The sequence below is a fragment of the Pavona decussata genome, unplaced genomic scaffold, assembly GCF_977016875.1.
Source record: "Pavona decussata unplaced genomic scaffold, jaPavDecu1.1 SCAFFOLD_49, whole genome shotgun sequence".
NCBI classification, from domain to species: domain Eukaryota; kingdom Metazoa; phylum Cnidaria; class Anthozoa; order Scleractinia; family Agariciidae; genus Pavona; species Pavona decussata.
The window spans coordinates 532,501-550,016 of NW_028145471.1; the positions used below are offsets into that span (position 1 = coordinate 532,501).

The 17,516-nt window shown below is 37.6% G+C and overlaps 3 protein-coding genes across 3 annotated transcripts in view; 1 reads left to right on the forward strand and 2 right to left on the reverse strand.

Moving 5' to 3' along the window:
- Window positions 1–3,958, reverse strand: part of LOC146481483 (pre-rRNA-processing protein TSR2 homolog) — a 6,303-nt gene extending 2,345 nt beyond the window's left edge. Inside the window, exons 1-3 of the mRNA XM_085108280.1 lie at window positions 3,780–3,958; window positions 1,822–1,913; window positions 1–208 (exon numbers count right to left, since the gene is read on the reverse strand). The exon at window positions 1–208 is cut by the window's left edge and continues 5 nt beyond it. Of these exons, the coding sequence (XP_084964406.1) occupies window positions 1–208; window positions 1,822–1,913; window positions 3,780–3,942 (463 nt within the window). The 5' untranslated portion in view covers window positions 3,943–3,958. The remainder of the gene's footprint in view (window positions 209–1,821; window positions 1,914–3,779) is intronic.
- Window positions 3,959–5,558: 1,600 nt separating this feature from the next.
- Window positions 5,559–7,713, reverse strand: LOC146481484 (uncharacterized). The gene is made up of 3 exons (XM_085108278.1): window positions 7,030–7,713; window positions 6,626–6,667; window positions 5,559–5,860 (listed from the first exon to the last, which is right to left on the reverse strand). The coding sequence occupies exons 1-3, from the start codon at window positions 7,637–7,639 to the stop codon at window positions 5,661–5,663; spliced, it is 852 nt and encodes a 283-aa protein (XP_084964404.1). The 5' UTR covers window positions 7,640–7,713; the 3' UTR covers window positions 5,559–5,660.
- A 31-nt stretch (window positions 7,714–7,744) lies between these two features.
- LOC146481485 (transcription factor IIIA-like) lies at window positions 7,745–16,138 on the forward strand. The gene is made up of 6 exons (XM_085108279.1): window positions 7,745–7,891; window positions 10,074–10,174; window positions 12,284–12,365; window positions 13,669–13,757; window positions 14,119–14,195; window positions 15,301–16,138. Exons 1-6 carry the CDS (start codon window positions 7,781–7,783, stop codon window positions 15,402–15,404), a joined length of 564 nt encoding a protein of 187 aa, XP_084964405.1. The 5' UTR covers window positions 7,745–7,780; the 3' UTR covers window positions 15,405–16,138.
- Window positions 16,139–17,516: the final 1,378 nt, after the last annotated feature.

The following is a 17,516-nucleotide window of genomic DNA, read 5'->3' on the forward strand; positions in this document are numbered from 1 at the left end:
GATGGCCATTGCAAAGAGCCTGTGCACCCCTCTCCTGTCTATCTTCATCATCATCGTCATCATCATTACTATCACTCTCGTTTGCTGTTGCTTTCTCTTTGACAAACTTTGGAAGTGTTGTTACTGGAGCAGAGCTAATTTCCTGTTGGATCTGTGATGTGTTTCCCTGCTTCCATAGTCTGTGATAGGTACATAACTTCTGAACCACCTTTTGAACAAAAATATTATTATGAAATAAAATGGTTCGTGGACTGGCACACTTCCATCATGAAGGCATTATCATTTAAAATTTATGTGACGATATGAAGTCGTCGAAACGTCATGCTGTTTTACTATCGTTAATTTTCTTGTTGAAATGTTTCTCTAAATGATGTGTCATGCTAATTTAATGTCAGACATTGGATGTTTTTGTAGTTATTTCTAATAGTGTAGTCAATGAAAGTTCACTGAAAAGATTTTATGTCAACAACAACAACAACAACAACAACAGCCATCTTTATTTGTACTCTTCCCTTATAACATTTCACAATATGTCACCCAGTGAAAATAATATTTATTTTTCCCAACTTTAGTCCTTATGTGGTCATTGTACACCATATAACCACCCCCCACCCCCCCCCCCCAACTCTGAAAACCCACTGGAGCAAACTAATGATTAAAAATAAATTACACTATTTATTTCGTCTCGGGGAATATTCACCAATATTTACTTCCCCTTCCGCGAATAATTGTTTTAGTATAATTTAATACTCAGGTGATTATCAGAGAAAAACAAGAACCGTCCGAAAAATGTTGATTTTGTTTGTTTGTTTCAAATTGTCACGCGTCAATGAACAGAGACGCGCAGTCTGCCGATCACATGCTCAATCGATAAACTGCACATGCCTCAAGCAGAAATTATGTCAGTATTCTTTTACTACCGCTTCATTGAGAGGAAGCATTGACTTCCGTGAATGAATGTTAAGGTTTCTCCGACCCGTTTACCAAAATAGATAAAGATGAACCAGGCTGTTTGGTGTAAAACTTGAGGATCATAAGTTAGTGTTGGCGATAGCACTTTATCGCACACTTTCTTGTTGATGACTTCCCCAGTTAATGGCCTTTTGTAAATTACCCTTGGAGATAAGCTGCTTCAGGTAGGAATTAAGTTCTTTATTGGCTTCACTAACTTGAACAGGCACACGATTGTCGCAGATGACTTTTTTTTTGTTGTGAGGCGGTGACTTTAGATGGTGGTCGAGAGCCGCTCGAACCGACAACAAACTAGTTTTCAGATTATAAAAACTGTTGTCTTTTCTTCTCACAGAAACACTGAACTTAGAGAGACATTTATTCATCTCATTTACTTCCATGCTTTCAAGTTCTGTCTTAAATTCATTTTGTTGGTGAAAATTATTCCATTAAAGGAAGAAAATCTTGCGCGCATTTAACTTAATTTGATGTTTTCATTTTAAGCTATTGGCCATCGACATCGAAAACATTTTCACTACAATTTACACGTTTTTTTTATTACAATTAGCAAAATTTTCACATCCTTCCATCGAAAAGTGTCACCCCGTCCTCACCTGCATCTTTAATGCCTTTCAGAATTGCATTTTCTTTCATGCTGTTTACTTCTTCCTCAGAAACATCAACAAATCGCTAAGTGGCCGTTTTGAAAATCAGTCCTCCCGCTATAATCACCTCACGCGAGGTGATTTTAGCAGGATTTGATGCAATCCTTGACCAATCAGATCAGCAGAACCTCTATAACCATGACCTTAAATAGCAAAATGCAGGTATCTCACAAGTATTTCACCAAAAAGTTGTCCTTCTTCTCACCTTAGGTAGGCTTCCATCTTCAGCCATTGTGTGGAACTCATTGAATAATACTTCCTCAATATAATCTTCTAATTCATAATTTTCAATGCTTTCTACAAAAAAACGAAAAAGTTAATAAACAATGAGTAACAAATAAAAATCAATACCACTAGACTAGTACTAACACTGAATACAACAGTTCGTTTGACCAAGATGAGGTAAGCCAGCCATGTAGTTGCTGGAATATTTTTTGGCAAGATTTCTTAACAGCCCCATACATGAACTATATATGCATGCCTTTTCCACCTCAAACTCTATTCATGTCCACTGTTTGTGTAAGAAGGTTTATTAGAATACAGTGTTGCATGTATAATTAATGTATGTGACTGTGTGGAAATCTTTCTGCCTGTCTTCCATGTCCTCATTGTACATTGCACAAAGTTGGTGTTTGGTCAGTTGAACACACGTCAAGAACTTGGACAACTGGGGCTGGGTTCTAGTTGTTTTGACAATCAGAACCAATCAATGAACGACTTTTGTGTGACTTTTGATTGGTTATTGATTGATCAATGCCAATCAATATCAATTAACTAATTCTGATTGACATTAATTGATCAACTGCATTTTCCATCATTGATTCCCATCGATTGGATACACCGGGTAGGCTAGGCTTGTTCCCGGCGATATCAATCAATGAAAATCAATCATTGATTGCAATCAATATAATCAATAATAATCAATAATAATGATTGGTTCAACCAATCAATAGAAATTGAAACTCAATCACCAACACATCTTAATTTTATTGATTTTCATTGATTTTTATAGATAATCAATAATTGGTCATGCAATGGTATCTGAGTAAAACCTGACCTTTGATTGATCTAACGACGTATGCACGTCACGCGTCATATATACATAAACGACGAAATTTTGCACCCTGTGGTAATCCGATTGCACTACACTTGACTTGGAGGAAGAAAATATAGGAAAAGGGAATAAAAAATAATGTTGTTGTTTTGAGACCATCACTCGTTTTAAAAAATTAATAAAATAATAATAATATGATGCTAAAATTAAAGGATACATTTAGTTATGATATATATTTGAACAAATAAACTTATTAAAATCATTATTTTGTCAATTCATGTGATACGTTTTATTGAAAAGGAAACCGAGATTTGAATAATCAATGATAATCAATACTAATTATCAATGCAAATCGATCATAATCAATGAAAATCGAAACTCACTCAACTTCTGGGCTTCGATTTCTATTGATTTCCAATACCAATCAATTGATTATTATTGATTATATTGATTTTCATCGATTATTGATTTTCTTTGATTGATATCTTCGGGGCTTGTTTTTTTTTTTGGGGGGAGAATCCAAAAACAGATTTGTGATCTCAGAGCATTCAAATCGTGGTGCATCAAAAGAACCGACAAATCCACTCAGGACAAGGATTCGTCGGTTCCTTTGATGCACCATGATCCAAATGATCTGAGATCACAAATCTGTTTTTGGATTCTCCCAAAAAAACGCACCCTGGGGTTTAACTTCCAAACACACAATTGACAAACAATTAAAAAGGCATGGAGGTTAACTTGAAAACATTACGGTTCCTTTAGCCTCTAGGACCCAATTACCTAAATTACTTTTCTTATTATTCTCTTTAATTAACCTGTGATGTATATAACGATCCTCTGTAACTAGTTAAAGTGTGAGTTAATAAATATTGTTGTTGCATGTGTTGTATTTTCCCTGTCTTTGGAATTATTAAATTAACAATTGCAAGTGATTTAAATTACTCCTTGTCAAATCAATTTTAATGTTGTACAAGAAACCAAAGAGTTTGTTAGTGTATGGTGATGGTGTGAAAAGAATCGAGCACGTGAAGATTAAGGAAAAGAATTACGACCTTAGCTTACTAGCTTTTATACGATTAATACGAGATCAAACACAATAAAATACCAACCGTTTTCTCTCAGAACTTGGCTTACAACACTAACCAGCCATTCCGCCTTTTCTCCACTCTCTATTCCTCCAAATCCATGTTGAACAGCAAGTTGCAAGACCGGCCAATTGCTCAAAACAAAACGCACCGAATCGAATAAAATATCTGAGTTCGCGTCCGCCATCTTGGATTTGGCAATACTATCTAACACCGCTGCCAGCCAAACACTGCGGGCACAGGTATTCAGACGGCACTTGTTTATTTATTTATTTATTTATTTTTTCGAGGGTCCACGTAAAAGCAGGCTCTGGCCTCAAATGTGTTTATCAAAATTAGCCTCCCAACAAAGGCCATCCTAACATTTGTTCATGTCATTGATTTGTTGCTTAGGAGAGCCTATGTACATTTGCCAAACATCTCCACCACTTTGAATGGCCAAGGGTAATCAAAGAGTTTTAGTCTAGAATAGGATATCAATGAGAAACCTTTAGCCTAGAGCAGGTCCCCAGGAATAAAAGTTAACAGTACAGTCAAGGAAACACTTGTCAGAACTGCTTCTCCAGACAGTACAATTAAAGGGGAAGTATTATGCAAATTTGCTGTCATTTCAAAACTCAAAAATGTTTGTCTGTCAGCAGAAACAACAAATTAATTGTCAAGTTTGTTATAAATTATCACTCTAGTGCAATAAAACTGTCGATTAGTGCCTATGGCCAGAGACAAAGTAGGTCAGTATGGATTGAAACTTAAAAAATGTTAGGCTGTTTTTCAAGTTCTCGCATTTTTGTTTGCAAAATGCGCTAGAACAGATCACGAGTTGTTCCTTTCAAGAATTGAGTTGATTTCTTTCCTCTTGCCATTCTAGAATTATTTGGCAGCTGATTGAAGGTCTTACTTCATCATTTTTAACAAAAGATATCAAAAACCCCATGATACTTCCCCTTTAAATCACACATACAAATTGTAATAAACAGAAGGGATTACCATGTGATTGTAATAATTTTGTAAATAGTTTTTTTTTATTAGAGATATCCTGAATGTGATATAATAAAGTTATCTTATCTTATCTAACATTTTTTGAAACTCTCTTTGTAAAGCTTACAACAATCTCTTGCCATCTATAATATTTATAGATAGCTGCGCCCAGGCCCTGCTGGCTCTGGGAAGGGACGCCTGGTCTACAAGTAGAATGAAATTGTACCAATTGAAAACTAAACGATTACAACAGTAAAGTTCATATCGCCAACAGCAAATTCTCACTCACTGTAGGGTAGGGAATTTTAGGGGCCTGGTCTAGAATAGGGTGACAAAATGTGGCTCAACGTGGTCTGGTACAGGGTAATGGTTTGAAGCCCCAGTGGCACACCCAACTCAAAAGTCCGCTGAGTATTCCCCCCTCCCCTTACAGGGTAGTGGTACTGCAACATAAGGTTGGGTCAATGAGAGACAAAGTACCTCCTTTTTGGGAGGCGTGTGGAGGAAAGTGGTGTAGTGGTTAGTGCATGAGACTTTTAATTAGACAGATCTGAGGGTCGTTGGTTTGAGGTTAGGTTGGTCTCTTCATTACCTTACACAGTCAAGAAACTTTGCTCCGCATTGTCTCTTTTCACCCAGGTGTCACTTAGGCCACTTAGGCTTTAGTGCGACTTTAGTTACCTTTACCAACTAAACATACCTACCATGGGAGAGGAATGGATATTTCTGGAACAATGTATTTCAGTATGATATATTTGGTATAACCTGCAATTCATTGGCAAACATCACCCACAAATATTTTTTTATCAAGCCATTAGTCAAGTATCACTTTTCTCTAATTTTTTAATGAAATTTTCTTACAATATTATTGTAATACATCTTTGGGCTACATAAAACTGACAAACTTTGCAATAAATTATGACAAAATCAAAATTTCAGAGGTATGCTGGGCCAAAAGACAGGCTGTCTCTTATCACAGTTTTTGTCATAGTTCAGTTGAAGTTTCGCCTCAAGCGACATTATGACAGAAGCATGTTTGCCATAGAGTGCTTTCATTTCTTTCTTTCTCTTGGCACCAGGCTGTTCTGATGGTGCATGGGTGGTGGTATTCAGGTGGATGGAACCAACTGTTTAAGAAAAACAAGCACAATTAACAAAGACTTCAAAGCATGGCCTGATTCCTTTGGTGTAAAAATTCAAAAGTGTGAATTTGGGGCTAAGTGCCTTAGCCGCAATCTTCCCAATCACCATTAATGGGTGAGATCACATTAAATAGCATACCTAGAACAAATGAAGACTACAGTAGGTTATAAATTTCAACTCTGTGGATCATTAATAATAGGCCAATTTTTATAAATTCTACCGTATCAGAATTCAAACTTGGCTTCAAGGTCTAAAGGGAATAAAACAAAATAAATTGATTATTCATTTCTGAACCATGACGTTATTTCTGCTTTATTCTGACCACTACAGTGTATACTTCAGAGCCAAGTACAATATTTATTTTTTTGGTCTACAGTGTATTCTTTCAGTAGTTCTGTGAGATTATTAATTTGTAAAAGCTGAAACATTCCTGCCATGTGACTTTTCCAATAGTAACAAAACAATGTTAACTCAGGTCTCATTGGATCTCATGTGGATCTCACCCATCTCCTCAGAAACACTGAGCTAATGAATGATGGAAATAACTGCTGAGATTATGAATCATGTAATCAAGTCTGGTGTGCCAAGTCAACAAATCACAAAGTGCATCAAACGCATAAAGGCATAAGTTTTGGGTTTGGAAACAACAAGAAAATGGCCACGACTACCTTACAATGGATAGAACCCTAACAAATAAAATAGTGCTTCCTGATGCTACCAAAAGACAGTCCTGTTTGTTATTGAGATACCTTCAATGTAGTCATCTTTTTCTTCTAACATTTCTTGTTTCCCTGGCAATGAATCAAGTAAACTAGTCAAAATTAAAGATTCTGTTATTCATGGAAATAAGCAAACACATTGAGCAGCTAACTTTTACATGTACATGTACCATTCCATGTTATATGTACATGTAGTTTCTGATGAAAATGTTGGAATATTATTTTGCAAGTACTTTTAAATCTATGTCCATCCCTTTGCTGAATTAAGGTTGGCATGGGTTTCAGAAGTATAGAATCTTAAAGAACTTGGCATATCTTTGATGTAGGACACACTTGGAATACACACTATGTTACAACTAGCCTCACATGCAGTCATTTTTATGGGCATCACATTACCACCATCCCTAACAATAAGGCAAAAAAAAAGAACTTACTACGCTCTCTTTCTTGTCTATGCTTTTCTGATTGTTCAAGGAATTTTCGGAAGTTGTCATCGACTTCCATATTTGTGTCGCTGTCTTCATCAACATCATCATCATCATCATCATCAACATTTTCACCATCATCACCATCGTCATCTTCCTCATCAATCTCGTCACCATTATTGTCATTACCATAACTTTTGTTGTCATTTTGAGGGTACGTTCCATCATTGTGATTTCCACAACTTCTTGAATGTTCGTCATACAGTCTGTGCCAGTAAGGGCTGGCATACGCCTCTGGCTGTGGACAGTCTCTGCAGGCATCCATCATATGTCCCTGGGTGTCACAAACATACTCAAAGCCAGTACCATTCTGGCAACAATCACAATTACCGTCTATAATCAAATCATTCTCTACACACTCGCAGCTCTGATTCGTGAATCGAGTGTTCCAAGCCTGATTTAACGTGTGCTGTTGATTATAAACATTCCACCACCACAATGACAGTTGATAACAGTAATTTGCATTTGCTTGAGCAAACGAAACGAAATCATCTCTTGCCATGTGCTGTTCTCGATAGTTTTGGTCTTGATTGTAAAAAACATTGCGCGGATCAGCCATCTCCTTCGCTGGTTAATGTTAAGATTTTATAAAAATTTTCAAAAGCTTTCCAATGCCGCCATCTTGAACAAACTTCCTTTGCATTCTGGGAAATCTGAGCCCGCTCTACTTAGAACAGCGGGGAATACAAACATAAACAAAATGGCGACGAAAGAGAGTGTCGGCGCCCACGTGTGCGATTATAAACACTGCGGAAAAACGTTTACGAAGGAAATAAGGCTGATTGAGCACAAGCGGATGCACACAGGGGAGGTAAAACGAAATTTTCTCACTTTTCTTTTTCTGTTATGGCGCCGAAGGGCATTGCATTCAAGGGCATAAAAATTTTGATGAGAGCAACACCGAAACGTACCGGGTACGTTTCGCGCGCATTTAATTATCTCAAATCAGATAAAGGGGAAATTTGTATTGCCGATTATTCGGGTCAATAATCTTCCTGTTTCTCAGAGTTCTTGTATGCTGTTATCACAGGGTACTGCAATAAGGGCGATTAATAATTACGAGTTTTCTTTTTTTATTAATTTTCTTTTTCTGCTTGTGTAAACACTACCTTGTCAGAATTCTGATAGATTCTGAGGGGTTTCAAAGGAAAAAAAACTTTAACAGTCTGTCGGCTTAATCTTTCTATTACTGGGCCCAAAGACCATATATGTATCCACTTGAATTTAAACTGAGGTATTTAAATCTTTAAATATAATACAAAATCTTTATCGAAATCAGTTGGGTAAATTCACCGCAAGTTTACCAGAAGAAAATGAACTTTTCTCCGATCCGTCATTGCCTCAAGTCTAGTCTGATTTTAATACTCCTTTTAACAACCCAATATATTACAACAGTTGTTCGTGTTGTCTGGTTGATAAAATGAGGTATGACTTTTAAACCTGCCAACTCTCACGCATATTATGCGTGAGTCTCACGCCTGTGGACTAAAGACATCAATCTCACACATCAAGGACAATTTCTGATGCCTGACTCACAAATCCGGACGAGTAATGTTCTAAAAAAACTTCATTTCATTTCAGAAGCTTTAAATTGTCTACAATCCGTTCGAATCGTAAGTGTTCAAAGGTCGTCGGAATATCATCGGACATTTTTTGGCAACGTTCGGAAGTCTTCGGAAAATCATCGGAAGTGGCTCGGATGTTTTCCGAAATCCTGGTCACGACGAGACAAAAATCTCACGTGTTTGACTCAGAAAAAGTTGGCAGGTCTTTTTCATTTCATTACTGATCATTCCTCAGTCCTTCAAGAATAATGCTCTGATCAATTTGAAACTTCAACATTGTCGCCCCAGTAATCCCCCATACATTTGAACTTCTGAAGATTATGTTAGGGCCTTTCTGCACTGGCATACAGTTTAGGAATTGCCTTGTAAAACTCCGCACAAAATATTTGGTCGAGGCAATTTTTGTATTTCAAAGTTTGTATCCGCACTCAAAGCTATTTACACTTTACAGTACGGTCTGTCCAATCTATCAACAGTGGAAGCACTAACAATGGCTTTACGAAAAATGATTGACAAAAAAAACCCCACAATTTTGTTTTATTTAATTGATTTTGTCCAGTTTTTACCTGCTGCAAAAATTATTGGCAGTGCCTTTGAAGATCAACAAAAACAAAATTTGTAAAGTTGCGACAAACCATCCGCATTTGTAAAACGTTGATGATGACAGAAAATTTGTCGAAATAAACAGATTTTTCGCTAGCGCAGAAAGGTCCTTATTCAAATTCCTGCCTCCCTTGACCAAAACGTTATTCAAATGCCCTGTCCTTAAGTGCTCCAAGGGTTCTCATTGAGGAATAAATTTTGGCTTCCATCAAATTATCACTATTCATGCTTGCAAACAAAGATGCCTTCAAAAACTATTTTGATTAGCCATCATGAATGAGCCATTCACTCACTCAAAATTACGAAAAACCCAAGCATGAATTCCACTAGACCAAAGCAAACAAAATCCCATCCGAGTCCCCCACTGTGATCAAAGTACATGGTCAAAAGCTCATGCTGGGTATACCTTTGTTGTTGTGGGTTTTTTTTTGGGGGGGGGGAGGGGTGCAAGTGTTGAAGGTTTGACTTGATCGGAGCAATACTCAACTACCCATGTCATGATTCCAAGTTTGAGGAGGGGGCGAGGGGGGGGGGGGGGGAGGGGAGTGGAGGGCTAGCAGAGAGTTTCCGGTCTGAAATATTTGCTAATGACCTTGCCAGGATTCCAAACCGTTCCTTTGTTTGGAGCAGGGCAAGATAATTGTATGTCAAATATTATTCTGGTTTCTTGGAGCCTTATGTAATCATTTCAAGGCTATAATCCTTTAAATTAGTTTTGACCTCTACTCTCCCCCTTTTTACTGACATCTTGAATATCATCAGGACTCACAAGAAACAATTGCCAAAAAGATACTAGTAAGTAATTCTGTTTGTGTTTGTTCTTAGCGACCTTGTGTGTGTCCCCATGAAGGATGTCAGAAATCATTTGTCAGAAATGTGCATCTGAAAAGACACTTACTGTCACATGATGGAGAGAAACACTTCAAGTAAGTTAACCAACTGAAAAGGCTATCTTTTAGGGGTGGGGGGTTTGCTGGAAAACAGACAATCTATTATTAAGGATCATCAGGTGCCAGTCCTAATACAGAAGTATTTTTGTGTGGTTTATGACTATGCAGGAAATGTAGATCATAGGAACTGGGCTGTTGGAATCCAAAAAAGAAAATTGCGGGTACAGGCCATCTGATAGGGTGTGATAAAAAATCTGAAATTGTGCGATATTTTCAGGGTAGATTGTGTGATAAGAAAGGACTATTATGCGGTAAATTATGCAAATTATGCAATTTTTCCCTAAACTATTTTAAGCTTGTTTTCCCAGGATTCTGAGAAAGTAAACCACTTTTATGCTGTTCTAGCGACGATTTTTTCATAAAGGGACAAAAAATTAGCAATTATGAGTGAATTGGGATATAAAAATTTAATTATGACACATACAGTACCGTGCAAATGTAAGTTGACAGTCCCTTGAAACTCGAACTTCGTGACTAGATCCTCGAAACTCAAAAGGTTCGAGTATCCAGGCGCGGGTCGAGTGCATCAGCTTTCAAGGCAGGCCGGAAACAAAGAACTTTTCGCGTGACAAGTTTTTCACACGTCTCATCCGAGGCCAGAGTTCGGTTCCTTTCTACAGGAACCAACTCTGCGACACAGCCAACTGTGTTTGCGTTTTTGTTGGAGCGATGTGCGCACGTGTGTGCACGTGTATGATCGAGATGGAAAGAGTTCTCGGTTCCTTGCCAATTACAACCAAAAGTATTGAGCATTTTTAATCAAGAAATTGCTGTTTTTGAAGTTTTGATTCGAAAGATTAAGGTACAATCAAGCATAATTTTGTGCATGCAGCGTACTGGTTTAGCGGGGCTAAAAGTGATCGCGCGTGTTTCCATTCTCAGCTTGTGAAACAGCGGCCGAAAAAGCTGCAATCTTTTAGTTTCGCTTCCTTCACTGTTAAAACTGGGTTTAGTGAACAAGTAATCCAGTCATCTGTCAGAGGAAGACACTGTTACAATCCGAAATCAGTTGATAGAAAATGGAGAAAATGTGACATTGCCTTTTGAGATGATCTCGATAACAATTATGCATATTTGTAACACTACGCCGAAGATGTAAACCTTCGCGGCAGCTTTCAAAGTCTGCTAAAACAAAAGCGAACGGCCACGTTGAAGTTTCCCCTGTTCGTTGCCGAATTCCACCGAGGTATTATGCACCACCTTGGCTCAAAGTTTGTTGTTGTTTCTTTTGCAGAAGGATCATATGTGATGGATTTGTTTCAGCAATCCTGATAGGCTAACTCAAAGAGAAGAATTGTTTTAAGAATGAAAAAACTAGCACCAGGCCCCAAAATTGCCAAAAACGTAAATGGCGCCTTGAACTTATTGTTTGAAATCGATGGTTTCAGAACGTTTCTTGGGCTTTTTCAAAATTTAATCGTCTTGAAACTAAGTGCAGATGTGTAATTTTTTCAGATAAGGCATTTATTTATGGTTTTTATTTAAGAATTGTGCGATTTTTTTTATGAATTGTGCAATCGGATGCGATTTGAGGTCAATTGTGCGAAATCGCACCATCGCATAATATCAGATGGCCTGCGGGTAGTGTTGCATTTTTTTTAGAGATAATTGAGCAATGATGGTTCTAAAAAGCTGTAAAATACAAAGCAATGCATGGCGTTTTTTTTGCAAGTTGAACCTCCATCATAACCCCGTAACCCCGTTTCAGTAACATGAAACAACTAGGAGTATTGATTCTCGCCGCCTGGATGGGATGCTATTCCATGGCAGGGTTGCCCCTTGCATTATGTCGCCCATACCCAGAACTTATACACCTGGGTGAAGAGAGACAATGTGGAGCAAAGTTTCTTGTCTAAGGAAACAACACAGCAATGAACTTAGAGACCAACGAACCTAGCCTTGAACCACTGACTCTCCAATCTTCCGACCACTACACTGTCATGCCTCCACCTGTAAATCATAAGGAGAGAACCTTATATAAGAGATGGGAGAGTAGTTTCCTGGCAGTGAATGAATCTTTATTGCAATATTAGTGATCAGCAGTTTAAATGATTTTGTTTTTCATTAATTTTTAATTCATTTTAGATGTAATCAGTGTGACATGTCATTCATCACAAAACACAATTGCAAAAGACATGAGCAGCGTGCCCACAATCGGCCATTCAAGGTAAATATTGAACAACCAAATTAAAACTTTCAGGCTCGGAGGCAGCTTGTAACACTATCAGCCATTTTTTTGGTTTGTTTGTTGTTCTTTTGGCAGCGTTACGGTGACTATGCAGAAAAAATGTATTTTTAATTTTTTTTGCACTACTGTCATCAAGGGTCATAACCCATAAGCATGCTATAGAGTAGCTATAATCATTGTAATTAAAGGGGAATTATCATGGGGATTTTGACCTTTTATCGTGAAAATGGTGCGGCAAAAACTTTTCTTACTATGGTTACAAGATAATTCTAGAATGCCAAGAAATAGAAATCAACTGAATTCTTAAAAGGAACAACTCATGACTTGCTCCAGATAGTGCATTTTGAGAATGATAACATGAGAACTTGAAAAGAGTAAGCCTACATGTAACTTTTTCCAAGTTGCAGTCCATTCTAACTAAGTCCATCTTCAGCCTTACACCTTGTAGTATACTACCAGAATGATAATCTAAAATAAAAATTTGAACAATACTTCTGAGTGTCGAATTTTCTGTTAATAAAAAAAATGTTTCCAATTGGAGTTTTTGATAATAATACCATTGAATTCCTGTGATACATCCCCTTTTAGTGGGACCTTTGATGATATGGGTGGTTTAAAAGAGATCCTTACTTTTGTCAAACATGATCAATTATTTAGTTTACTCGCAAAACAACGAATCTGTTAAGGTGTGTTGGACAATGCAACATGCTGCACAAAATGCAATGATAGTCCTGGTTATCTGATGGTAAATGTAGGACTGTTGTAGCAGATAGAATATTTTGTGGGATGTTGTGATAAGCTATGCAGGGGAAGCAGCACACCTACAACAGAGCCACAACATTGCTATTAGTTGTTGTACATACAGTTAGTAGTATCAGAGAAATTTTTCTGTAAAGCTGAGCAAAGGTTGTTTGTTTTTGTATTTTTTTAAAAAAAATATTGCATCACATTTCCTTTCATTGTGCATGTGCCACTCATTGACATTCCAATTCTAGCAGTATGCAGGATGTTTGTCCCATCAACCTAGTTTAATGACCTTAGCTCCCACGAGTCTCCTGTAGCTCAGTGGTAGAACATCCAAACTAGTAATCAGAAGGTGTTGGGTTCGACTCCTGATAGGAGCACTCAGAATTTCTTTTTCCAAGTTTTCCTGTGTCATTACTGAATACATCATTCTCACATTTATTACTATACCCAAAAAAAATGCACTGTATGACTGTTTGACTAAAATGTACAACTGTTTTAGAGTGCATACATTGTACTTTTCTTTTGGACTTACCAGTGCCCCTATGAAGGCTGTGATCTGGAATTTATGAGGTGTAATCAGTTGAAAATCCATCAGTTTGTTCACACAAGTGAGAAGCCCTTCAGGTTGGTATTGAACGAGTATTAAAACAAAGCTCTGTTATCTTTTCCACCTTAATTTTTATTTTGTAAACACCTAACGTATTTTACACATTTAGTCATGAAACATATTTTTAGTGATGTTTTCAGACCTACCAAGTAGTACCAATACTTGGTAGGTCTGTACTATTTAAGAAAGGGTACCTGCGGTTCTGCTATTCAATATAAGTTCAAAAGTTTCCATGAGTAACTTAATTAATACTATTCAAATATATACTGTATACATATACATATATAGAAATCAACAATAAAATAAAATACCGGTAATGAGTAATTTATGGCCTTAAAGTTTACTTACTATGTTGGTATTTCTTTGAATCATGGCTAGGTGTAAGGAGAGGGGATGTTTAGCTTGTTTTGATAAGCCGGGAAAACTGAAGCGGCATCAGAAAAGGCATGATAAAGGTATTAACTGTACGTGTTGCTTGCTTATGTTGCAAATGTGTGATTGCTAGTCCTGCTTTAATCCTCAATGCAGTTAATTAAAATATTATGAATTATTCTGCAATTTTTCTGTGTCTTTCACTCTCTCCGTGACGCAAAAGTAAAAATACTCTGTCTGTCTTATTTTGGTTTCCACATGTACATCCTCGACTACCATGTGCTACCTCCCCCCCCCCCCCCTTCTCCCCAGCCCCCTTTGCTAAAATATTCGAGCCATTTTGGAAAGGAAAGTACTAATTTGAGTGAGAAGATGAACTTTAAACTAAACAACTAATGTTATGGAGATCATAGGTTTAAAATGTTTTAGAAATGATATCTTCAAAGAAGCTAATCTTAGTGGTTTCTTATGTTCATTTCAGTGTTTAAGAAACAACTTGTTTGACTTAAATGACACCAACTTGGCACACTTGAACCATGAACTTGTGGGATATGAGAAACACTCAGAATAGAGCTCTTTGACCAAATTGAACACCATGTGCAAAACCTCAGACACTTTGGATCAAAACAAAAACTTGAACCAAAAATATAATGCCCTTACATTATGAATAAACTGATTTTTTTTATTTTAGATTCCTAGCTGTGTTAGATGCATGTGTTTGGTGTCAACAGTAAAATATACTTTTTTTGTTAATGTTCATGTACAATCCTGGACAATTCAGTTATGGGCACTTGGCTCTTTTTGAAAGTTTTTTTCGCCTAACTTTGCCTCAACAAAATCAACATCTTTGCTATACGTCTCTTGTTACTTTAATTCTTGCTGCCCATGTTCAATGTTGAGCATTAACTTTTGTAGGTATCACAGACAGTCACATCTTCATCTGTGTTCATCAAAATGGCAAGGGGTGGGAGGGAGCAAAACCAGGTCTAGTTTGGCCATAGCAAGACCTCTTTTCTGAACAATTTGGCCAGAATTGTAGTTCTTAAAGAAAATTTCACAGCACTCTTAAATTATGTTTACACAACTGATGCATTGTTGAACAAAGTTTACACCAAAGACGTTATGTAGCTCACTTTCAAAATGGTCTTTTTTTAGTCCTTAATTGTCAATCTTATAATTTTCCCACAGGTGCAACCCCCTTTTTTCCAAGATGTAGAGATGATCGGTTTGCTCATGAGTGGCTGCGCAAGCACATATCTTCACACGACTGTGCCTTATTCTGTGAGGCATAAAAAGTAACTATGTTGGTGAAGTTATCTTGTTGTGTTTCAGTGTGACATGTTAGCAACCATTGGCCGTAAACATCTGTTTAACTTTAGTAATTCAAAGGCAACATGCAGAGGCTTAAAGGATTACCTGTAAATATCTCAATTAGAGTTGAAATTTATTTCTCATTTGTTGACATTGCTTGGGGAATTTTTTTTAAAGGACACATGGGTTCAAGAAAGGTGCAATTGTAGACAAGTTGAGCAGATTAAGTTTGTGTTGGTGTAAGTGTATTTTCATGTTTTGTGTTGGGTTTTTCATGATCCTTTTAATTAACAAAGTAATGTACATTGTACATGGAAGGGACTTTTCGATAGGAAAGACTGTTAGCCTTGAGTCTCCTTAGAAGGCAAAAACGTGTTGTGTGAAATTTAATTCAAATTTCGAGGTGAGAAAAAGCGACCAACAAACGACAGCAGCACTTGAATGTACCACTTGTGGGGAGGGGAGGGGAGGGGTGGGAGAGATTTTAGCACTTCAGGTTCACGAACTTCTGGTCTAAAAATACGTATAGAAATAGGACCTGGTTCAGAGTGCTGCATGGGCATACACTCAGACCAACCACCTCCCCCCACCCCCAGGGGTTCACTCAATAACTTTCATTCGAGTGGACTGAAAAGCATAATAAAAAAGCACCACAGTCAATTGCTGCTTGAAAAAAGATAGTACTTAGCTTTCACTTGAATGGTCACACTAACAGTGGCATTCTATTGGCACCCTACAGAATTGATTTCATTCAGTTTAGGTGGAGAATGTCAATCAAATATTCATGCGTTAGTGACTCTAGTAGATAACCCTCAAGCCTGCAGTCTGTTTTTATGTGCCCTTTATTTTCTAACTGGCCCTGATCTGGTTTCCGTGGAGTTTTTCCCTGTTTAAACTAGTCCAACTCTTCACAGTGTGGCTCTGTTACCCTATAATCTGGTCGGTTTTAAAGATGAAATATGTTGATAACCACATTGACCATGAAAGAGAAACTGGCATTATGGACCTTAGTGAATCGAAATCCACCAAGCACAGCAAACAAACGTAGCCTATTGACTCGGTTGGGGCAATGTCCTTTCTTTTCGAGTAACGGCTTTTCTTTGATTGACATGGAAATTCATCGACATCCACTAAGCGCCTCCTGAGGTGAATGGAATCTAGTCTGAAAGGCGCGTTAGAATCGCGTTTATATGGCAAACGGCAAACTTGAGATTTGCGTTTATGTTTTCTTGGGAAAAAAATAACAATAAGTACACTGATGAGAATCGCGCTTACAAAATAATTCTGACCTTTGATGCTATCGCAAAACTACTCAATTTTACTGAGAAACTGAAAACAGCGAGCGGCAAATATAGGATAAACATGGTCACGTGGTCTTTTTTGCCGTTTGCCCTGAACGTAATTTTAAATCTCTAATTCCGCTGCAAGGGCGCCGTTTGGCATTGAAAGTCAAAAGTCAGTGCCCTTCGATATCACGTCCCTCAAGCTAGTTTGACTCCAGGAGCGGAGGGGTTAACGTAACACGTTTTAGTGTTTGTGAAGTTTGTCTAGAACACTTCCTATGGAAGTCTCTTTAATTTAGGGGTCGATTACCTAAGTCGAACTGGCTCGGTTTGGTGAGATTTGTTTTTGTCCGGCATTACATTGGGCCAGCTGGCCCGACGCGGGCAAAATTTGGACGTTGAGTCAACAATGAGAATGAAACGAACGATTTTACTTTGGTTAATTCATAATTTTTGCGAATTATATATTCATATTCAAGCAGCCTTTTTGGTTTGTTGTTCCTTCATATGTCACATTTAAATAGGCCGAATACCGACTTTTCGATGAGAAGGTTTTCCGTGGTGCCAATTTTTATCGTGAGGAAATTGCATGTCCGGTTAGCCGGGCTGTTCCGTCGAACGGTTTTTCATGGAAAAATCTCTGCCCGGTTTGCGTGGATCCCGGCTAACCAGGCTGTTCTCATGTAACCACCACGTTGTATTTTGTTGTGTTTAATAGACATGCCGAGATCTTGGCAAATGGCAAACCGAATCAACCCGACTGAAGTAATCGCACCCTTTAAATACTGATCTCATCATACTTGATGTATA